This window comes from Schistocerca piceifrons, chromosome 7 (genome assembly GCF_021461385.2).
Source record: "Schistocerca piceifrons isolate TAMUIC-IGC-003096 chromosome 7, iqSchPice1.1, whole genome shotgun sequence".
Lineage (NCBI taxonomy): Eukaryota > Metazoa > Arthropoda > Insecta > Orthoptera > Acrididae > Schistocerca > Schistocerca piceifrons.
In genome coordinates, this window is record NC_060144.1 from 541,433,507 (window position 1) to 541,457,544 (window position 24,038).

Below are 24,038 nucleotides of genomic sequence, written 5' to 3' on the forward strand. Positions count from 1 at the left end.
TGCAAATGAGGCGCTCTGCATCGCGGTGTAGCTTGCTGTACAAGTTTCGAGAGGGTGCGTTTCTCGATGAGGTATCGAATATATTGCTTCCCCCTACTTATACCTCCCGAGGAGATAACGAATGTAAAATTAGGGAGATTCGAGCGCGCACGGAGGCTTTCGGGCATTCGTTCTTCCCGCAAACCATAAGCGACTGGAACAGGAAAGGGAGGTAATGACAGTGGCATGTAAAGTGCCCTCCGCCACACATCGTTCGGTGGCTTGTGGAATATAAATGTAGATGTAGATGTAGATGTAGACCGGCTCAAGAATATTGCTCCTTTTGCACCAGTCAATGACCCTTTCAGGACCTGGACAATGAGTCAGTTCCCGCTTCATCATGTTCCTTACCTGTTCAACTGATGAGAGATATGGTGATCTTGACGATTAGGAAATTGCGTCGCAGCATCCGTATGTGAACGTGCATTCCCCTGCTGAAACAGGACACTACCCTGTTGTCGATGAAACCGCAGTGGAACGGTGCTAACAGTCTGTGTATTGTAACTGGTACTGGTTACTTTACCCTGCAGAAACGCGAAATACGACGGCTTGTTTTTAATTGATTGTCCTCACATCTTGAAGCCTGGATTGGTTTGGATTGGATAGTTTGGAGGAAGAGACCAAACAGCGAGGTCATCGGTCTCATCGGAATATGGAAGGACGGGGAAGGAAGTCGGCCTTGCCCTTTCAAAGGAACCATCCCGGTATTTGCCTGGAGGGATTTAGGGAAAGCACGGAAAACCTAACTCAGGATGGCTGGACGAGGGATTGAACCTTCGTCCTCCCGAATGCGAGTCCAGTGTGCTAACCACTGCGCCACGTCGCTCGGTCTTGAAGCCTGGGATAGGATCTGTATCTCGTAGGAGAATGTATTCTTGAATAGGCAGCTCACTAGCTCTGTCCCGTAGACGTGTGCGTCCATCACTCGCATACACACAGAAGCGACTCACATCACTAAAGACAACAGAGCGCCGCTCCACCCTCAAGTGAAGTCATGCACGACACTAGAGTAGCCGTGCTTGGCTGTGTCTTGGTGGAGGCACACGTGATCTTTATGCTGCTGCAAGCATACGATCCCCAATGGTCCCCAATGACATAGCACCGCTGCTCGCATAATGCGTGCTTGTTTACGTAGGTCTGTACAACGCGGATATCCAGAACCTTGTTTACAGGTGTAGGAATGTTTCACAGCTGAAAGCGGCGACGCAGTGTAGTTACCGCCAATGAATAAAGAAGACTTCCTAATGCAATATGCGACGTTCTTCCAACCATTTCTTTCATTTGGAATTGAACTGTCACCTTGCCCGTAGCCAATCAAAAGGAAGGAAAAATAATACATTTAAATTCTTAAATCATGTACTTTATTTGTAGGTCGTAACGTCCCTCGTCTGCAGAGAAGCCGTCGGCAACTGCAAACGAGGTCATTGACGCACGACAGATGAAAACAAAGTGCATTATATTATTTATTGTCTCCATTAACATATTCGTCGGAGAGAATCAGAGACATGGCAGTAGTATGCGAGGAGAGGACAAGTTTTTAATTATCACTTCGAAGAAAAATGATGCAAATTAATGTTAATTTATTTGAAGACAGGTGTCTGCAATCAAGGTAACCGTTGAAGTCCTCTCGCCACCGTACCGTATCACGCTTTTAGAGGAGGCAATACTGAATGACGCAGCCACTTGATAAAGCGAGAATTTGCGGTAATTCGTTTTCTGCGTTTGCAGGGTAACCGCTCTATAACACCACGCTGAGGGAATAACGCGTCGATATATGACACAAAAAAAAGTTCACGTGTGTGTGAAATCTTATGGGACTTAACTGCTAAGGTCATCAGTCCCTAAGCTTACACACTATTAACCTAAATTATCAAAGGACAAACACACAGCCACATGCCCGAGGGAGGACTCGACCCTCCGACGGGACTAGCCGCACAGTCCATGACTGCAGTGTCTTAGACCCCTTTTTTTAATTTCATTTTGTTCTACATTGTTCGTTGACTTTGTTCGTGGCGGACGTCCTATGGCACTTGTTCTGGTTGTTCGTTGATCCGTTCACCCAGGTTTTTTGTTACAGAGGATAGCTGAACCCTCTGACCGAACACGCTGAGTTAAAGTGCCGCAGACCGCTCGGCCAATCCCGTGCGGCGATATATGACACAGTGACAAACTTGCACTGAACCTTCCAGTCTAGTCAAACAAGTCAATGAAGAAAGACGTGGACGCATTGATGCTAGAGCACAGCCGTATCACAATCCAGGAGATTGTGGAAGGAATGAAATTGAATCAAGGTTCAGTTTTAGACATTTAGCACGATGTTCTGAACACGACAAAGATCGCCAGTTGTTGGGTACCACGGTTGTTCACATCTATATAAAAAGTCCACGCCTGTGGAGGCAGCAGCAGCCGGCCGATGTGGCCGAACGGTTCTAGGCGCTTCATTCCGGAACCGCGTTGCTGCTGCGGTCGCAGGTTCGAATCCCGCCTCAGGCATGCATGTTAGGTTTACGTAGTTCTAAGTCTAGGGGACTGATGACCTCGGATGTTAAGTCGCATAATGCTCAGAGCCATTTGAACCATTTGGAGGCAGCAGCAGAAATGTTGCAGTTGTGTAGCCCAATCCAGATACTTTTAGGCGCCTGATCACCATGGACAAGTGCTTGGTGGAACACACCTTCGGTACGAAAGACGAAGTGAAGCAATGTTGCTTCTTTGGGCTGGCGCAATCTCCCCCCTCCCCCACTCTCCCCCATATTCTATTGGTTTGACTTCCTTCTCTTTCATCCGATACAGAAATCGTTGAATGGAAGGTTTTTATAGAACTGAGTTTCGAGGTGGAGCGTGATCTGAACAGCCAAAATGCAGACTTTTACAACCAAAGTCCTCCAACCCATTCGTCGCTGGGTAAAATGTGTAATGTTTAAGGGTGGTAGACAAAGAAGGATTAAAACCCATCAAAGATGTTCAAAAAATTGTCAAACTTTACCTATTTTTCAAATTATTTGGTAGTTTGTCGCTCTGTTAGCTATACTTGTCAAACATGGGCTGTGTTTGACTTCTTTTAAAGAACTTATAGCTGAGTTGAAAAGTAATTATAAGCATTCACATATGCGTTTGTGAAACAATAACAGTTTCAAGGCTATTTTTTACCTGGCTACTGGACCAGACTTCGAAAATTTAAATTTACTTTGCCTGCCAGCTTCAAAATACTTCACGACGCAATAAACACAGCGTTTCAACTGTTTGAACAGTGAGGCTAAATTTCGCGTACTTTTTTGGCATGGCAGTTCACTTGATTGATAAACTCATGGATAGCAAACAGCGCTTTTAGGACCAGCTTTTATGGTGACAACTTGATTTTTTCGTGGTGATAGTTACGGCCGTTATAAGAGTCGAGGGGTATGAAAGGGAAGCAGTGGTTGGCAAGGGAGTGAGACGGGGTTGTAGCCTATCCCCGATGTTATTCAATCTGCATATCGAGCAAGCAATAAAGGAAACAAATGAAAAGTTCGGAGTATGTATTAAAATCCATGGAGAAGAAATAAAAACTTATAGGTTCGCCGATGACATTGTAATTTTGTCAGAGACAGCAAAGGACTTGGCAGTTGAACGGAATGGAGAATGCCTTGAAAGGAGGACATAAGATGAACATCATCAAAAGCAAAACGAGGGTAATGGAATGTAGTCGAATTAAGTCGGGCGATGCTGAGGGAATTAGAATAGGAAATGAGATACTTAAAGTAGTGAAGGAGTTTTGCTATTTGGGGAATAAAATAACTGATGATGGTTGAAGTAGAGAGGATATAAAATGTAGACTGTCAATGGCAAGGAAAGCGTTTCTGAAGAAGAAAAATTTGTTAACATTGAGTATAGATTTAAATGTCAGGAAGTCGTTTCTGAAAGTATTTGTATGGAGTGTAGCCATGTATGCAAGTGAAACGTGGACGATAAATAGCTTAGAGAAGAAGAGACTAGAAGCTTTCGAAATGTGGTGCTACAGAAGAATGCTGAAGATTAGATGGGTAGATCACATAACTAATGAGGAGGTATTGAATAGAATTGGGGAGAAGAGGAGCTTGTGACACGACTGTAAGAAGGGATCGGTTGGTAGGACATGTTCTGAGACATCGAAGGATCACCAGTTTAGTATTGGAGGGCAGCGTGTAGGGGAAAAATAGTAGAGGGAGACCTAGAGATGAATACACTAAGCAGATTCATAAGGATGTAGGCTGCAGTAGGTACTGGGAGATGAAGAATCTTGCACAGGATAGAGTAGCATGGAGAGCTGCATCAAACCAGTCTCAGTACTGAAGACCACAACAACAACAACAGTTACGGCCGTGTATCTGCCACAAGGATAGGGTTAGACGTAGCTGTCACCTCGAGGTCGGCGAGTCCGCGGTAGAGCAGCGCGGCGCCGCAGCCCAGGCAGGCGGCCGTGGCCAAGTTGCGCGGGTCCGCCGGCTGCGCCACCAGCGGCACCGACCCCATCTGCCAGTCGTGGCTCAGCGTGGCCGGGCACAGCAGCAGCCAGCAGTTGAACGCCGCCAGGTAGCAGAACGTCAGCAACCTGCCGGACACACGTCACAGCTCGTGAGTCAGTCGCGGTGCCGACAGCGTGTAACTCCTCTACTGATGCCTCGCCATTTCCTACAAAGCAGCCACGTAAGTACGCTTGGAAAGAGATATATCAATAGAGGGTAAAACGAATCATTTCTCCAAATATGTGACTTATTTAACACAACATGTTTCGGGAGGACACGGTTCCAAGTTCTTAAAATTAGTATGCCATTAGGCACAGTCGAAAATCATGCCACACTAAGATGAATTCTACGCAGTAAAACAAATATGCCAACTATTAGAAAACATGAACACCAGTGTTAACATTCGTAATATTTACGACAAGAGCACCACCATCAGCGAACCACGTAGCTAGCCATTGTTAATAACAACGTATCTCATTAAGGTGCTCAAGATCACGGGTGCATCTGTATCCAGAGTGGAGGGAACAGATAAGAGATAGCAACTGCAATCGTATACAGAGGGGTCCAAAAAAATGTATCCACTCTTTAAAAGTCCATAACTTGCAAACTAATTGACGGAGTTGTCTCAGTTTTGGTGAAAGTGTAGCTTCAAGTCCTACTTAAATATATCACTGTAGGTGTTTGAAATGCTCACCATTAACATCCACACACACACACGATGCCAACGAACTGCAGCACGAACTGCTGACTGGAACGTGTTCAGTTGGATATTTGCACATGAATGTACGATGGATTCTCGAAGTTCATCCAATGTGCGTGGCTTTTGTCGATAAACGACGTCTTTTAGTGTTCCCCACAGGTAAAAGTCCAGAGGAGTTAGGTCTGGGGAACGTGGCGGATACTCCACAGCACCTCTATGGCCTATCCATCTTCTTGGTAGATTTTCGTCGAGACACACCCTAACACGATTTTGGTAGTGGGCTGGGGCGCCATCTTGTTGAAAGTAAACTCCTCCGTCTCTATACAAGGATGGCAGGTAAAATGGATGTCTGAAGCTTCTGAACGTACAACTCACCGGTAACTGGCCCAATCAAGCCGTGGTGAGACAACCCACACGGTAAGACAACCCACACCACACATTTACTCCTGGCAAATTCACGGCTTTGTCTACATGGACGTTCGGATTTTCGGCGGCCCAATAGATGCAATTGTGGCGATTTGAACTGTGTTTGAAATGTGCCTCATCAGACCACACAATCATCTCTGCAAACTCTTCATCGTTGCGCACCATGTTAGTAACCACTCGCAGTACTTCATTCTACGATCTGGGTTGTCCTCGTTCATTGCGTGTAGCAATCGTGGGATATAACACTTCCATTCTGCTGTCTTAAGATTCGCCGAACACTTGAGCGACTCACTCCAGTGTCACGGACACATTGTCTCACAGACTTCTGTGGTGAGCGAGTGAATTGTTGTAACACACGACAGGAGTTAGCTGGACTTGTTACTGTTACAGATTGTCCAGATCGTTGTTTGTGTACATCTTTAACACAGCCTTCGGCTGCAAATTTGCCTCGAACGCGACGAATCGTTAAACGTGTCGGTGGCTCTGTTTGATACTCATTTCACCATTGCCGTTGAACCTCATTAATGGTTCCGTACTTAAAATACCACTTCAAAACCGACTTCGTTGCATCGAATGTAAGGCTTGCGCCAGCCACATTTACTCGAGTAACTAGGTGCAACTAAGAACCACTGACTATCTGGCGACTGCAATCTGACAAAACAAAACAACGCAATACAATTCTTTTGTGGCGATTGCCAGAACTACAAACTACTACACTACCAAAGATGAGACAACTCCGTCAATTAGTTTGCCAGTTATGGACTTTTAAACAGTGGATACATTTTTTGGACCCCTCCGTATATTACGAGGGTTTAGTAATGTAGGGCTAATTTTGATTGTGCCTAATGGGGCTTTTAATTTTTAGCCCTTGATAATGGGATCATGTCGCTTCGAAACAAGTTCCATCAAATAAATCACACTGCATCTTATTCTCTACTGAAACTGGAAAAAAGAGTCGTCTCGAGCGGTAAGCTGGGAGACTCAGATGAGCTGATGCAGCCATCTAATCAAACACAGTTTTATTACACCTCTAACTGTGACAGCTTTCCTCGCTGTGTGTCTTAAATACACTGAAGCGCCTAAGAAACGGTATTGGCATGAATATTCAAATACAGAGATATCTAAACAGGCAGAGTACGGCGCTGCCGTCGGCAACGCCTATATAAGACGACAAATGTCTGGCGCAGTTCTTAGACGGGTTACTGCTGCTACATTGGCAGATTATCGAGATTTAAGTGAGTCTAGACGTGGTGCTGTATTCGGCGCACGTGCGACTGTAATTCTGTTTTCAATCAGACGAATTGTAAAAAACCGCCATTCACTAAATAAAGCCTAGCTTCTTATTAGAACTTCATTTATTACAAAGATGTCACTGTAACTTTTCTTTTCCAAAAAATTGTAGTAATTTCTGCTGCTAGTGTGGTACATCCCAGACAAAGCAGCCAGATTTCAGAAATCCAATAATCAGTTACGAAAAAATTACTTCCTTAACATTGGATTTATCTGTTTTGAACATCAAACCGATTCCTGTCTTATCGAAAACTTCGTATTATCGTAATGAACTGTCTTTTCTGACGGATGGTGCAGTCTAACTTGATGCAGCTAAGAATTTGTAGTTATAAATACGATTACTCGATAATAGTTTAATTCGAAATGAGCTGCATCGACACACCAGCTAGAAGGGAAAGGACGTGGCATCTAAAGATAATTTACTAAAATTCGGCAGCAGTTCTGTTCCTGCTTTTGAGACAAAGGCGATTGTCACGAATAGAAGGGAGTTGAAAACTATAAACTTGAGAATTAATGTTTTTTAAATAATAACTTTGTTCAGTCCAAACCATTTACGGAAGTTTAATTTACAAATACACACTTACATTGAAAAAAGTATCAGGAACAGCAACAAAAGGAAAACACAAAATGATGTGTTTATAAATACCTGCAAAAAAATTCCAAAGTCTAGTGGTGTCAAATCAGGTGAACACTGAGACAAAGTGACGTCTTTCTTTCGAAAAAAACAGAATCAGGCTTTCCTAGTCCCAAGCGAATGCTGATCCGGATACTGAGCCTGTCGCTATCACATTCAGATACTTTTTGAGGTGATATATTCTCTAAGAGAGCCGGTAACATTTCGGTAAGAAACTATGCTTATTTGTCTTCAGTGAAATAAGAACCAGTTACAAAGAATTCACCACCAAACGTTCACACTGCACTGTTTCTGTTTTTCCACTTGCCGCAGTCAGTGCAGGATCTCAGCAAAAATATATGGTGCTTTTATTCTTCTTTCCATGATCCGTAACGCTTTTTCATGGGTAGAAGTCATTATCTATCTATATAAATAAAAGTATAAACGTTCGTTTGTTCGAAATCGTATAACTCCGTAAGTTCTCTGCCGATTGCTTTGAAGTTTTGAAACAGTGCTGCATTCGAATTGGAGGATATTTCTATACTTTCTACACTTACATACATACACACACACACACACACACACACACACACACATATATATATATATATATATATATATATATATAAAGAGCAAACGCTATTACCAAAAATTTTGAAAGATTCTTACCCTGTTTCCTTCAATTTTTTACAGTTCTCTGTAATAAACGTATGGACACATGCAGAGTACGTATATATTTTAATGTACGCGATGTTTGAATATAAATTAAGTATACACTAGTCGACGTTGTTAGTAAACAGGGAAACTGTATTTATGGCTTATCGGTTTATGATTAGAATTCTGCTGCTACTACTACTACTACTACTACTGCTGTGGTTGTTGTGGTCTTCAGTCCTGAGACTGGTTTGCTGCAGCTCTCCATGCTACTCTATCCTGTGAAAGCTTCTTCATCTCCCAGTACTTACTACATCCTACATCCTTCTGAATCTGCTTAGTGTATTCATCTCTTGGTCCCCCTCTACGACTTTTACTCTCCACGCTGCCCTCCAATACTAAATTGGTGATCCCTTGATGCCTCAACACATGTTCTACCAACCGATCCCTTCTTCTAGTCAAGTTGTACCACAAACTTCTCTTCTCACCAATCGTATTCAATACTTCCTCATTAGTTATGTGATCTACCGACCTAATCTTCAGCATTCTTCTGTAGCACCACATTTCAAAAGCTCCTATTCTCTTCTTGTCCAAACTATTTATCTTCCATGTTTCACTTCCATACATGGCTACACTCCATACAAATACTTTCAAAAATGACTTCCTGACACTTAAATCTATACTACTGCTACTACTACAGAATCTGAATTTGGAGTAATAATTAACAACGCTGAAGATCAGAGCGAGTCCGGAACAAGAGATGGAGAGACGTGTGGGAGGAGATGGAGTGAGAGGAATGAGGAGAAGATTGCCATAGAAGGGAGGAGGGGGTGACGGAGAGAGGGGGAGAGAGATGGGCCAGGAGGAGATCTAGAGAGAGAGAGAGAGAGAGAGATAGAGAGAGAGAGAGAAAGAAAGAGGGAATAGACAGAGAAAGAGGGAGCAAATGATGGACTGAGAGAGGGCGCAGAAGGAGATGGAGGGAGAAGGGAAAGGAGAAAATGGACAGAGAGAGGGTTGAAGAGGTGATGAACTGAGAAAGAGGAAGAAGAATGTGATGGACAAAGAGATGGCGAGGAGGATGTGGACAGAGACAGGGGGAGAAGGAGATAGGATGTTTATCCAGTTCCCATAAACACTTGAAACGGGTGCTTCGCATTTTCTCTCTTTTCCATTTAACCAGCCTGAGTCACAGCAGTGCGTGGCAAGGAACAGCTAGTTTGAAAAAAAATTGTAGCCTCAGAACTGCGGTACAGAGTTCTGTATTTTTTGTACAGTCCAGCTGGTTAATCTGCTGGTGTAGTGGCATGTGGCACGGATGGAAGCTGTCTGTACGGAAAATGCGAACAATGCTTGAAATACTTATTCCGGAGAAACTCGTAATTTCTCTCGACCCAATTATGTAATTATGTGAAATGTCAGCAACAGCTGGCAGACCACCTGTTTTGCTCGCTCCACTCGCTGAAAGCTTGCCTCTCTCCCTCTACATAGAATTCCAGTGCGCTTCCAATAACAGTTCTTTCCTAATTCGCTCAGTTATTATTTGTCAGTTGCGAGAACATATGACCCGTAATTACAGATTTCGTGAGTGTGTAAGAGGTGTTTTCAGTTTGTTTTAACTTATATTTTGTGGAGAAACCAGTGTCTGAAGGCTACTGGGAAAGAAATGTTTACATATCATTACGATTTGCTGCGTATAAAATGTGTTATATTTAGAGTGATAATTATTACTGGTAATTACTGGCAATTGCAAATAATGCTATTTCAGTATCGTGTTACTACGCGTTGTGAAGTGAAAATGAAGAGACATCTGGAACACTGACTCGCATTAAAGAGTCTGTAGGCAACAAGATTGGGCACGAAGGAAGATTTGTTCTTCAATGGTAACTTTTTTAACGAGCTAAATGGAAAGCTTTTTCTATCCTCCAGAAAGACATATTCATGGTACCGTTTCACAATCTGTTGCTACCAGTCGATTTTGGGCAGAGTTGGTACCCTTCTTGTACGAAATAAGCTTCATTAGTGTTCTATGAGCCGAGATTAGCTAACTTAATCACTTTGTACTGTGATAGTGCATAGCTAAAAAATTAGATAACTAGATGCTGCATCACTCCGTTAGCAGCAGGCACTCTCGACACTTATAACCTGTGCGCAATGACGTTTGCTCGCAAATGAAGTACGACTGTTGAGCGCCTCTCTCGTTAAGAATGATGGTATGCATGTCAGACTATACATATGCCCACCTACAAACATATTGAACCTACAATTTGTTTGCAATAGTCACTGAATGTAAAAGTTGTTGAAGGCTTTTGCAGTGTTTATGTGAACAGTGCTTGATTGTGGTTTAATGCTTGATTGTGGTTTAACTCTACACACATACTCATCAAGCTTCTTATACAGTATCATTCGTTTCATTACAATGCCATGAATAGCAGAAGAAGCCTTAACGACTTTTTTTCTACTCAGTTAATCGGATATATCGCCACGGAACGTTACAAATGTATGCATTACAAGATAAAATAATAAATACTGTCAATGTAATAGTATAAAGTTTGATCATATTCTAGACATGTATCGGATTTTCCGAGTCTGCTGCCCACTGGATTCATGAAATACATCTTATTTCATGAAATACAACTGATGTAATTTAAAATGATGTACAACAGATGGGAACACGCAGTATAGAGTAGACACTCACAGTAAAAGGTAACATCGAATAGCAACTGTGGAACAAATTGGTCAATAAGTGATGGAGACACGACTTGGATTATAAAAGTTGTTTGGTTAAGAGATGCTCTGAGATAACTTAGCAATCTTTACAGATTAGATACCATAGACACTGCCCGACAAAAAATGTGAAGCAGCCATATGACGTATTCAGACGTCAATGTAACATCGTATCCATACACACCATCAGTGGTCATGCAACCGATTGGAGTCGCAGACCTCTAAGACAGGTTTAAGGACCAACAGAGTGCATTAGTGTTTTTTGTTGTTATCAGGCTTAGTATGGCACAAAAGGAGTGTGAACAGCGCCAAATGTTGAGTGATCACTGTGAAGCACGCGGAAATACTGCGCACTCGTGTCAGGGAAATTAGTACCGACGAGTTTGAAAGGGCCCTCATTCTGGGTCTCGATGTTGTGGGGTGGTCGAATCGTGCAGTAGGTATGCGCATCGTAAAGGTTCGAGTGGACCACGTCGGATCGCCACGTGGGAGGACCGCCGTCCTGTGGCCCAGAGACATCGCGTAGCCGTCACATCTGCGCCGGCATGCCGATAACGAGTCCGTCTACCACTGTGTGGTGGGAGACTAGCAGGAGCCGGGCTAGTGAACTCCCCTCAACACCACAAAGGAAACACCTGCGTTTGGAGCGGCGCCATGGATTGCTGATCAATAGCGTCACATTGTATCCAGCGATGAATCGCGACACTATCCGAATGACCATCGTCGGCGATTATGGTGACGACCAGAAGAGAGGTCATATTCTTCAAGTGTTTTGGCGAGGCAAAGTGGTAGTACACTTAGCGCCGTGGTGCTGGAGCCTTCGGGTATGACGGTCACGGATGGGAGTGATCGAGGGAACTTTGACGGCGCAACTCCAACAATCATACTCAGCGCTAATACGAGTAGATCAACCGAATCACTACAAAACAACCTTCCCGCACAAGTGGTATATCGCCAATATCCTGCGTCGTCATTTGTTACCTCTTATGCGACAGTATCGTGGAGCCATTTTTCAATTACTCGTCCACACAGCGGACGTGTCTCTATGAAACGTCTACGTGATAATGAGGCTCTCCATCGGCCTGCAAGATCCCTAGATCAGTTCTCAATAGAAAACGCGTGAGACAAGTTCGGTCGTCAATTCCGTTCCGGATGTCAACGACTGCACAGAACAGTTATGGGTCAGTTTGCCTCAGGAGAGGATGATATCCTTCCTAACAGAGTGGGTGCATGCATAGACACCATAGGGACTGCAACGTTCTCTCTTTCTCTCTCTTCTCAGCGATCACAGGCCCTGTAGACCACGCGCTGCATCAACTATCTGCTTCCACCGCCTTCTATCTCTCGCAGCTCTCTCCACCCTGCGGAAATTCCTAATGCTGCGATGTCCTTCTCTATGTCATCTTTCCACCTCGTACGAGGTCGGCCCAATGGTCTTGTAGCCTGGAGCTATACGGATAAATGAGATCATACTGCGCAGTTCTTTCTAAATTTTACTCTACTTTGGAATCACCGAAATAAAATGAAATACCCTCAAATCCGTGAAATTTCTTTCCGTTTCCACTTTCCTTTTTCTCTTACAGACATCGAGTAGCGAGAATTAACTTCGTATTGAGAATACTAAAGGCAGAAAATACTGATGAAGAATAATGAAAGTCAGAAACAAGTTTAAAGAATTTATTTAGTTGAATTATGAAAAACAATCATTGAAAAGGCGCTATCTATTGAAAGTCTTACGCAATATACTGTCATTTTTAAGTGGGGACAGTGGAACAAGAGATTGTGTCGGATGCTTAATATCAAATATTGGCGAGAAGAGGTCAAATGGCTCTGAGCACTATGGGACTTAACTGCTGTGGTCATCAGTCCCCTAGAACTTAGAACTACCTCAACCTAACTAACCTAAGGACATCATGCACATCCATGCCCGAGGCAGGATTCGAACCTGCTACCGTAGCAGTCGCACGGTTCCGGACTGCGCGAGAAGAGGTCAATGGGAGGTAGTCATCATCCTGGACATAGGGCATGGCGACAGTGATACAATGGACAGAAGAAAGAAGTTGAGTGCTGTCCGTTTACTGAAACCTCTCGTTTCCAAATCGGAAGACAGGGATCTAGAGTTAACGTTTATCTTTATACGCATTATAAACGGCGGATACATTTGCGTAATGGGAGATGACAGCAGTGAACAGTAAGTTCTTTTTCGTGCTAAATCTGATATAAGGGTTTTCTTTTATTACGAAGTGAAATTTAAAGTAAGCTGTGAAGGACAGCGGTTCGGTCTTCTCGTAATGATCATACTATTTGATGTCGCAGTTCAAATATCTGTCTTGGAGTGACCTCGCGATTTTCATTTCTATACATTCTCCCTTCGTTTCTTTTTTCAGTAAGAACATGACTAGTAAATTGTTACAAATCAATATTTTTATTGAAAAGAACATGTGCTATTTGCAATAAGTGAAGAACAGTGACGTGCAAGGGAATCCTTTACATTCTGCATAGGAAACCAAAACCGCAGCCGTTAAGAAACGTTAGGATGTTCCCCATCCAAATATTACTCATCAACAGATTTACTCCCTGAGAAGAACCTCCGTTAAGTTAATTGTAATCTCTTTCCGCGTTTTATTGCCGTTACATCCTAGGATATGAGAATTTTTTGATGATTGCATTTCTGCGTCCCATGTTATCGGTAGTAATCAGGTATAGCAACGTCGAACTCGACAGTCCCCAGTGTATGTCGTTTTTATTTTGCATATTACGGCTTGTTTTATTTATTCATTCCATAATTTAACCCGACAAGTCTCACTTCTAAGCAAATTATCTGCTGCATCTCTGCTGTATTTTTCTTGTCGTATCAGCAATTATTTATTCATTTTTTTAAATTTATGTGTTCTTTTCGCTTGGACAACCTTTTCATTCATGTTGCATATCACGTCACACGTTTTATAAATAGACACATTCATCAATTATGCATGTAATATCAGCCTGAGAGCCACGGTATACTGTGACAGACTTCGCTTTTTGCAGAATACATCTGAATAATTCTCAGTAACATCTATATTATAAATAACAATGTGTAACAGAGGTTTAACATATTTTATTATCCCATTTTGAAATGATAGCATTGACTATGCTGCAGCCCTTTTCTGAAGGTACAGAACTTACTCCAGAAAAGTAATACTTTTACAAATGTGAAAATCTGTTCCAATGTACATTGTGGTCATGCACCTAGAAACAAATTTAAAATGTTGCATAGCTTTCAATGCGATAGGGTCCGCAGCTACGATGTATTTTTTGAATGACTTCTTGAAACCTTCAGCTGCCATTTCCTTTATTTCCTGTACGCTTATACAATTTCGGCCTTAGGTCATTTTCAAGTATTTTAGGGATGAATTTTTGGTAACAGATTATGTCATATACGTCGTTGCTCCTATGACATCATGATATACTCATAAATTAGTTCGAGGTATTGACGCTATTTTAGGAGCACGTTACTTTTGAGCGTGACCTCGAACTAATTTATGAGCATAACATGACGTCATAGGAGCACCGACGTATATGACATAATCTGTTACCAAAAAATCATCCAAAAAATACTTGAAAATGGCGTAAGGCCAAAAGTGTACAGTCGTACAGGAAATAAAGGAAATGGCAGCTGAAGGCTTCAAGAAATCATTCATAAAATGTTGCAGTCGAGAAAATCTTTGCACTACTCGGTTAAATAGCTTATTTGTTACATTATCAAGTAAAATCAAATTAAAGAGAAGTATTATCAATAACCAGTTAAAGTTGAAAACGTTTTGAATCGAAAGTTATTGGCAGGTGAAGAAAGTTTCCATTTTCAGGACTGGGAAACTTCTTATGACATTAAAGAAAACCAGTTCAATTGCAAATATCACGTGCTCCATAGTAGAATATCTTCTGTTTTAAAGTGCAAGGCTGGGCACGACTGACTCGGTATGGCTTGAAAGTCCACGCATTATTAACTGGTTTTTTAAAAAATCTAGAATTTTGCTCTGTGTATGAAAAATGTACAGTATCCTCTGGATAGCTTTATTATCAGAAATTAAATACGTAGACCTTGTCATATTTACAGCGGCTAGAAAACAATATCTAATGCCTAACAACAACAATTACTGTAGAAAATGCCGGAAGGACTCTGGTGCGCGTTCCTTCAGGTGAATCTAAAATCGGTCTCTAGATTTAAATATCGGCCAAGAAACATCATCGATTCCTAATTACACTATCATCCAGGTACAAATCTCTCACTTACTAATGCCAACTTGTCTACACTCAGTCCTTTTCCTTTTTTGTTAAAGTTGTTTTTGTGTTTTACAATTTCTATGACCTCTGCTACTGCAGTAATGATTAGATCTTGAGAAAACCTTGGCATCAGAGGAATGAATGTGGCGATTCCCTGGTCCAAGTGCATATTCGGCTATAGCCGGGTTATCCTTGTTGCCGTACGATAGTTGTTCTCGTTCCTCAAAGCAGGTGGTAATTTTTTTCTTCCAATTACCATTCACGCTGCACTGTATGTACGACGGATTTTATATATTCCTTTCGTGGCAAGCGGCAGACGTAGATCATCTGCAGTGTTCAAACCGTTTTTGTTGGTTTCGGCCTTGCCGCATAGGTAACAAAAATGGTTCAAATGGCTCTGAGCTCTATGGGACTTAACATCTGAGGTCATCAGTCCCCTAGAACTTAGAACTACTTAAACCTAACTAACCTAAGGACATCACACACATCCATGCCCGAGGCAGGATTCGAACCTGCGACCGTAATGGTCGCGTGGTTCCTGACTGAAGTGCCTAGAACCGCTCGGCCACAACGGCCGGCGCATAGGTAACACCGGTTCCTATCAGATCACCGTATTTAAGCACTGTCGGCTTGGCTAGCATTTGGATGTGTGGCAGGCGAGTCTGCCGCGCGCTGTTGGCTAGCGGGATGTACTTGACTTAGAAGTAGAGATTCTGGTCACGAAAACTGACAACGGCCGGAAGAGTGGTGTGCTGACAACATATCCCTCCATATCCGCATCGAGGGACACCCAACGTTTGAGGATGACGCGGTGGTCGGTCAATATTGTTGGTCCTTCCGAGACCTATTCCGCGGAAGTTTTTTATTTTCTTGTTGTTTTAAACACGGTATCAATATAATGCCTTATGTGTACTCTGCTGATAAAATCTGTGACCGATAATGAGAAAAGAAGGAGAACATTCCGTTTACTTGCTTCTTTATCATTAGAAGTTCCGGATCACTCAGGGTTTAATGCCTTACTTGTCTCTTTATCAGGGTAGCTGCTTCTTTTGATGGCAATTCTTTAATGATCTAGCTCGTCATCTATGTGTTGTGGCTCGTAGATTCTGTGAAGGCATCTGTCGGATCACAAGGCGCATTAGCAGAGTACACAGAACACGTGATATTGACACATTGCTTAAACCAACAAGAAATGTGCGCGAATATTTGACTACAGCAAAAGACCTATGCCTCTGGCTTGTCGCAGCAGGAATATATAAAGTCCCTTGTACATTCGGTGAAGTGTGCATAGAAACGACGAAAAAAGTATCAGCACCAGCTTTAAAGAACACAAGAGCAATAATTGTCGTCTTGGCAATAAGGATAATTCGGCAGTAGCAGAAAATGCACAGGGGCAGGGGAACCAACAATTTAGTTTCTCTGATACCGTCGTATAACATGATCTAGCCATAACTATGCTACTACGTAAAGTGAGACGTCATATCAATTCAAAAACAAAAAAAAACTGCTTTAACAGAGAAGGAGTAGGACTGAAACTAGACAAGCTGTTGGCCTCAGTACTAAAGAAATCTCCATAAAACAAGGTGGTGCCATTCTGCGTCCTTACGCAGTAGTCTGATGACGTCAGGAAGCGAGCATACGTTTAGCGTGCTGAGCTTGCTAGAGATTGCAACTGATTTCTGAGTTGTTATTGCCTCTGATGAGGTCTCCAGAGTGGGAAGCTGAAAAGTTAGGCAGGGAAATATGCCTTGGGTCACGGCTTAATGACCAGAAAACTAATATCAGTAGAAAACGCTAAATACCGGCTGTGAAAGCCTGCATCGTGCGATAGACTCTTCTATTTCAGCACCCACGAATTAAGGCTTTTTCAAAAACAGATTCATAATGAAATGGAGACTAGACTTTCCATTATCACTTAGGCTTCTACACCTATATAACTATTCTGCAATTCACAATTAACTGCCTTAGAGGGTTCATCCTTCCACCCAAAAATTACAGTGCCACTACCAGCTTGCAAAGTGTCCTGTTGAAAACTTGGGTCCATAGCTTCGTGATGTCTGCACCTTACTCGAAGCCTATCATCACCTCTTACCAACTAAAATGTGGACTCACCTGACCAAGCCACGGTTGTCCAGTCGGCCACGGTCCAACCGATATGGCCATGAGACCAGAAGAGGCGCGGCAGACGACGTAGCGCAGTTAGCTGCAGCGGCACCAACGTTTAGGATACCAACAGGGAATGATGCACCTGTTTACCGTAAACCATCCGGAATACTGAGGTATTTGCAGCCGATTGTGGAGGGTTTCATTGATCAGCAGCTTGCGGACGGTATTATAGAGCATAGTAATAGTTTCTGGGGATCGGGCATTGTCTTTGTGCCTAAAAAAATCTGTCAATGGAACTAAGTGCAACATAATAGGACCAACTTTCCACCTGCCAGCGTCAATTTCAGGAGTCACACAACTGAATGTTACGCAGCCACAGCTGTCCTGGCCAGAAGCCACTTTAGAATTTTTGGCCAAGGCAGAATCTGACCTTGTTAAATCAAACTCTGGAGCCAGGTCTGTAGAGATCCGTAAACCAGTTCATTTTAGAGCAAGAGGGATGCATATCAGCCGAACAGCTGGTGCAACATGTCTCTCAGTACAGGGAAAAGAAACAGCAAATAACGATCATTTTGAGCACCTCTGTGCCAAGTGTCATCGCAGCCTTAACTTTATTATGTGTTGGTTTATTTCTTTTCAGACGGAGATCTAATTCCAGAAGGGAACCAAGAGTAGTCCATGTCCCAGTAGATTGGATACCGACGGCGTGAGACGAGTAGGTAAGGGTTTATAGAGCAGCGGTCGTCCAGTAAAATATTTTTACGTTTTGTTTCGTGTCAAGGTTTTAAGGGGCACTAGACCATATTTAAGTGTTCTAATAGTAAGTGAGTATGCCATAGGTGCCGACCCAAACCAGTTAAGAGCTAGATATGGGTCTTTCCGAGAAGGGGAATAATGTAGCGGCACCACGTTTAGGTAAGGGAAAGTTGGTTTTGTGCAATATTCTGAGCACAAGTTACAGCCAGGTGCAGGCCGGATTGCAGTGAGTTACGCCTACCAACAGTTGCGAAGTAGAATAGAGGCCAAAGGGCCATCAAATTTCTGAAAGAGTATACGTAGCGGTTTTGCATGTCACAAATCACTGGTAGAAGGGGCCCACTGGTCAACCTAGTGAGTTACAAGTATGTGACGTGAAGCAGCGCGTATGACAAAGCAGAATAGAGGCCAAGGGGCCATCAAATTACTGAAAGAGTATGCGTAGCGGTTTTGCATGTCACAAATCACTTGGTAGAAGGGGCCCACTGGTCAAGCTAGTGAGTTACGAGTATGTGACGTGAAGCAGCGCGTATGGCAAAACAGAATAGAGGCCAAAGGGCCATCAAATTACTGAAAGAGTATACGTAGCGGTTTTGCATGTCACAAATCACTTGGTAGAAGGGCGGGCATGGATGTGTGTGATGTCCTTAGGTTAGTTAGGTTTAAGTAGTTCTAAGTTCTAGGGGACTGATGACCACAGCAGTTGAGTCCCATAGTGCTCAGAGCCATTTGACCCATTTTTGGTAGAAGGGGCCCACTGGTCAACCTAGTGAGTTACGAGTATGTGACGTGAAGCAGCGCGTATGGCAAAACAGAAGCGCACAGCTGCGTATAAATAGGTACGGGTTTCTAACGAGAGTCATTCAAGTGTGGCAGCTCTCTGGACGGGGGGGGGGGGGGGGGGCGAGGGGGGGCATGTCACACCACCAGTTACATGCAGCAGCGGATAGGGCACCAGCATTCCAGTCCACGGCAGGACGCTGGTTCGATGCTCTGAGGCAGACGTGGGGTCTGTAGCCAGCCAGTGGTGGGCATGGCTCACTACCACAGGCGGTAATCCTGGCTTCCAACACACGCCGGAGGCATCCAGAGGCGAGGGCCGCATATACGGACGCCAGATCGCGGGCACTTGTTGTCACCACGATCTCAGCCATGCCAGCAAGAAGAACACAGCTGGCCGCCCGCAGCCCACACCGAGCGGTGCTGAGTTGGCCGCTGAGTCGACTGCCGGCATCCTGACGATACCGCAACTCTGCTGGCATACAAGGCCGACACACAGTGCATGCACGGCTCACTGAGGCAGCCATTCCACGCCAAGCCGTTTCGCAAACACCGAAGTGGTGTCCTCACAACTAAGAGGCCTGTCGACGCAGACCGAGGGGAACACAGCACTGTAGTTGGAAACAATAAATCACTTGGAAAGCTCGGATTAGTCTTAATACAGTACCTTTTACCTTTTACCTTTTACCGCTAAATTTGGTCATTCTGATACATTGGGTGTCAGAAGTTGCCACTACATAGCAAAGGCACTCGCGTCAGTAGTCTGCTGCCATATCCCATTAATGCCGAATTTCTTTGCACAGTTCAAACGAATACTTTCATCGTACATCCCACAATGATTTCTGCGATTTTTTCAGGAAGTGTTGCTTGTCTGTTAGCACAGACAATTCTACCGAACCGACGCTGCTCTCCGTCGTTAAGCGAAGGCTGGTGGCCCCCTGCATCCTCTGTGGTGAGAGGTAACGGCTGATGTTTGCCATTCTCGGCACTCTTGGCACTGTATCTCGGAATATTGAATTCCCTAATGATTTCAGAAATGTAATGTACCATGCTCTAGTTACAACGCCTTTACCGCCGCAATGCGCCTGTCAAATCTCGTCGTGCGGCAATAATCACGTCAGGAACCTTTTCAAGTTGATCACCCGAGTGCTAATGACGACTCCGCCAATGCACTGCCCTTTTATACCTTGCGTACCCGACGTTACCGGCATCTGTATGTGTGCATATCTGTACCCCCGAACTTTTGTCATCTCAGTGTATTTCTCTACTGTTTCACTCTCGACTAGCGTGCTTTAGAAACGAATACTTAAGTCCTTCCGTGAGAGTTCTGATTTTTCTTATTCTTACGATGATCATTTCTCCCTGTGCTGGTTCCAACAAAATATTTTCGAATTCGGAGGAGAAAGTTGGGGACTGAAATTTCGTAAAAATACCTCGCTGCATGGAAAAGCGCCTTTACCGCCGCAATGCGCCTGTCATATCTGTGACACTCTCTCATCTATTTAGCGAAAGTACAAAACGAGCACCCTTGTTTGAACTTTTTCTATGTCCTCCGTAAATCCTATCTGGAAAGGATACCATATCACACATCAACACTCTTTAAGAGGACAGACAAGCGCAGTGTAGACTATCACTTTCGTGGAATTTGTGCATCTTCTAAGCGTTCTGCCAACGAAAGGCAGTTTGCCTTCCCCACAACATTATCTGTTAAGAGTTCCAGGTTATTTTGTTCGCAGTTGTTATCCTTAGATATTAAGTGGAAACTGACAGCCTTTAGATTTGTGTGATTTATCGTGTAACCCAAATTAAGTGGTAACAAAACTGAACACCTACAGTCGTCCTTATGATCTTATTTATTGTTTAGCTACAAGTTTCGGCGCCTCAGTCCGTCATCTTCAGGCCTTAGTTGATGGTTAAGGGGTTATTACGATCGATATATACGCTGTATCAGTGAAACCCATAACTGGTTTACGTAGACTAACTGTAACTGTGATGCCGGTTGGCAGTTGGTGGTTGGTGTACTCACCACACAGTTTACAGACAGTCTGCGTAAACCTGTTATGTTGACTAATGATCGAGCGTATATGTGGATCGTAGTATCTCCTTCAGCATCAACTAAGGCCTGAAGATAGCGTACTGAAGCGCCGAAACTGGTATCTACACGATAAATCAGGTCATAAGGACGGCTGTAGGCGTTTCATTTTCTGACAGCTGTGAACATCCGTGGTCCCCAACACTTTCAGTCAAAAGGATGGACATACGAAAACTTCAGATTAAGTGGATTCCTTTTGATACCAATGTAGATGACATCAAACTTTCATTATTTAGTGTCAATTGCCTATTTTCGCACCATACAGGTATCTTGTCCAAACCGTCCTGCGATAGGTTTTGATCTTCTGATGACTTTACTAGAAGGTAAATGACAACATAATCTGCAAACAATGTAAAAGGGCTGCTAAGATTACCTCCTACATCATGTATGTAGATTAGGAACAGCAAATGGGCCTATAACATTTCCTTGGATAACGTCGAATATCACATCTGCTTTAATCGATGATTTTCCATCGATTACTACGTATTGTGAGCCTTCTGAGAGGAAACCACTAATGCAGTCACACGACTGAAACGATGTTCCGTAGGCTTGCAGTTTGATTAGAAGTATCTTGTAAGGAATGGTGTCAACAGTCTTCCAGAAATCCAGAAATATGGAATGAATTTCAGATCTCTTGTCGATACCACGCATTATTTCAAGATAATAAGGAGTCACCTGTGTCTCAGCAGAGGGATAATTTCTGAATCCTTACTACTTGTCAGCACGTAGTTTACTACGAGGTAATTTAAAATTCATATTTTCTGTCATTTTGAGGGACAGGAATTCGTGATATCAATGTACAAATAGTTTAACTAATTTTCATATTTTCCTCGACAAAAATGTATACCTTCTTCTTCGCGTTGTTAAGGTTGGCTAACAATAGACATAAATATTAGTTTTACTATTACTATTTACATCGCGAAGAACGTCAGTTGGACGTGAAGGCAAATTACCATGCTTTCATACAGTAATAAATTTTCATCCTCGCCTCACAGAGAGATACCTGCATCCTGCATCCAGCGCCTCTTCCGCACAAAAGTGTCTGCTGGGCCTCGCTCAGCCAGGAAAAAATACATGAAAACTGCATATCGTCTGTTTACGTTCTGGTGAAAATGTATACGTTCCAAGATAAAACTAGAAATGAATATTCATGCGAGGCACGCAGTTTGTGTCACGTAAACAGCTTCATTAGCATTAAAAAGGTGCGCGATTCCCGGAAAATATTGCAACGTTGTTTCTCGAATTTTATATGCGAATATAGCATGCGGGTATACGTAAAACGCAGTGTTTCACTGTTTTAAGAAATTACTGCAATTTGTCAATCTTCGTCGAATAAGACGTACTCGCCACAAATTCAGTAAAAACAATCGTGTACCTTGTAAGGGTGTCGCCTCGTTACGTTTCGGAAATACTATCTCGTCAGCAGGAGGTCCATATTACTCATATAACAAATGACTGCAGTATTTGTTTCATTTACTTCTGTATCCTCTGACTGCAGTCGCTACATTTACTACCATTAACTAGATAACCAACAAGGTTTTTACTAACGGCAATATGTATCTGTCCTAGTAATAGACAAGCAAAACCACTGTGTGTATCTGTCTCTGAACACGCTAATCTACCAAACTAGTAGACGAATTTTCATGGCCTTATCGCAGATAACTTTAATATTTGGCACTGTACGGGCTTTATTTCATAAAAATCGAATCACGGAAGAAAGATACCCCAACATATTATAAAAAATATATATGTATGTATGTTCCACCTTTCCTCCGAAACCACTCGACCGATTTCAAACAAACTTGGTACACTGGTCATTTAATGTCTGGAAGGACTCGCTGTGAGCGTAAGAACCACCTACCTGTCGAAGGGGGGAGGGTGGAGGTGAGAAAGTAGTGTTGCGACGGCCCGCATATACCCACATGTTTTTGTCTAGTATTTGAGAACGAGAGCACTTAATTACTTGCTAACTTGCAAACTTTAAATACAATTTCAAACCTTTCCGAAACTTTTTCTCTCTCACGTCCCCCACAAAATGAGGAAAGGGAAAAGTTTATTCCTTACTACGTTTTCGCTGTTCATTTCCGCTTCAGGCATAACCTGTTAATTTATAACTTCTTTACAACAAACTGTATACAGACACATTTTGCAGACAGTGCTCACACATAAAAATAAATGTACCGGCAAATTTCTATCACTGTACAACACAATAATTCAGGATAAGTGACATCAAAAACACCAAGATGCGTGAAAAGCTGCCGCATCATCCGTGTCGTTTAAATTTATTATTATAGAGCCCGTAACAGCTTTAGATAAAATTTAGTGACAGGATAGCCTGAACAATAAGGAAGAACACGGGTTACTTTAGACACCGTGTAATATGAGATACTTATTGATTTGAAAAACTTTACGTGAATTAGAGAAATATATTTACTCTTTGAAAAAGATATTTACTCTTTGACTTTTGAGCTTCACCGTAATTGCGAAAATGCTTTCTTTGGCGATATGTGCTACGTGATACGAATCAAAGCAATGAATATAAGGCTTACGAAATATTCAATCAGCTTACTACTTACATCCCCATACTTTATCTTCCGACTGTTTTGATGCGCCCCACCACAAATTACTCTCTTGTGCCAGCCTGTTTATCTCGGAGTAGCACTTGCTACGTCCTCACTTATTTGCTCGATGAATTCCAGTCTCTGTCTTCGTCTACAATTTTTACTCTCTACAACTCCCTCTATTTCCATGTAAGCTACTCCCTAATGTTCTACCATCGTGGCACTTCTTCTTGGCAGTGTTTTCTATATAGTCCTCTCCTTCGCAGAGAACCTCCTCATTCGTTACCCTATCAGTCTACCTAATTTTCAACATTCTTTTGTAGCATCACTTCTGAAATACCTCGAGTACCTTCTGTTCCGTTTTCGCACAGTCCCTGTTTCACTATGCTGTGCTCCAAATGTACATTATCAGATATTTCTTCCTCAAGTTAAAGTCTATGTTTGATAATAGTAGATTTCTTTTGGCCAGTAATGCCCTTTTCGCCAGTACCAGTCTCCTTATTATGTTCTAACTGCACCCCTCCTCTTGGGTAAGACCATTGGCTGA

At 42.9% G+C, this 24,038-nt stretch overlaps 1 protein-coding gene across 1 annotated transcript in view; it reads right to left on the bottom strand.

Moving 5' to 3' along the window:
* Positions 1 to 23,514, bottom strand: part of LOC124709073 (protein O-mannosyl-transferase TMTC1-like) — a 170,237-nt gene extending 146,723 nt beyond the window's left edge. The window contains exons 1-2 of the mRNA XM_047240721.1: positions 23,507 to 23,514; positions 4,420 to 4,609 (exon numbers count right to left, since the gene is read on the bottom strand). Of these exons, the coding sequence (XP_047096677.1) occupies positions 4,420 to 4,609; positions 23,507 to 23,514 (198 nt within the window). The remainder of the gene's footprint in view (positions 1 to 4,419; positions 4,610 to 23,506) is intronic.
* Positions 23,515 to 24,038: the final 524 nt, after the last annotated feature.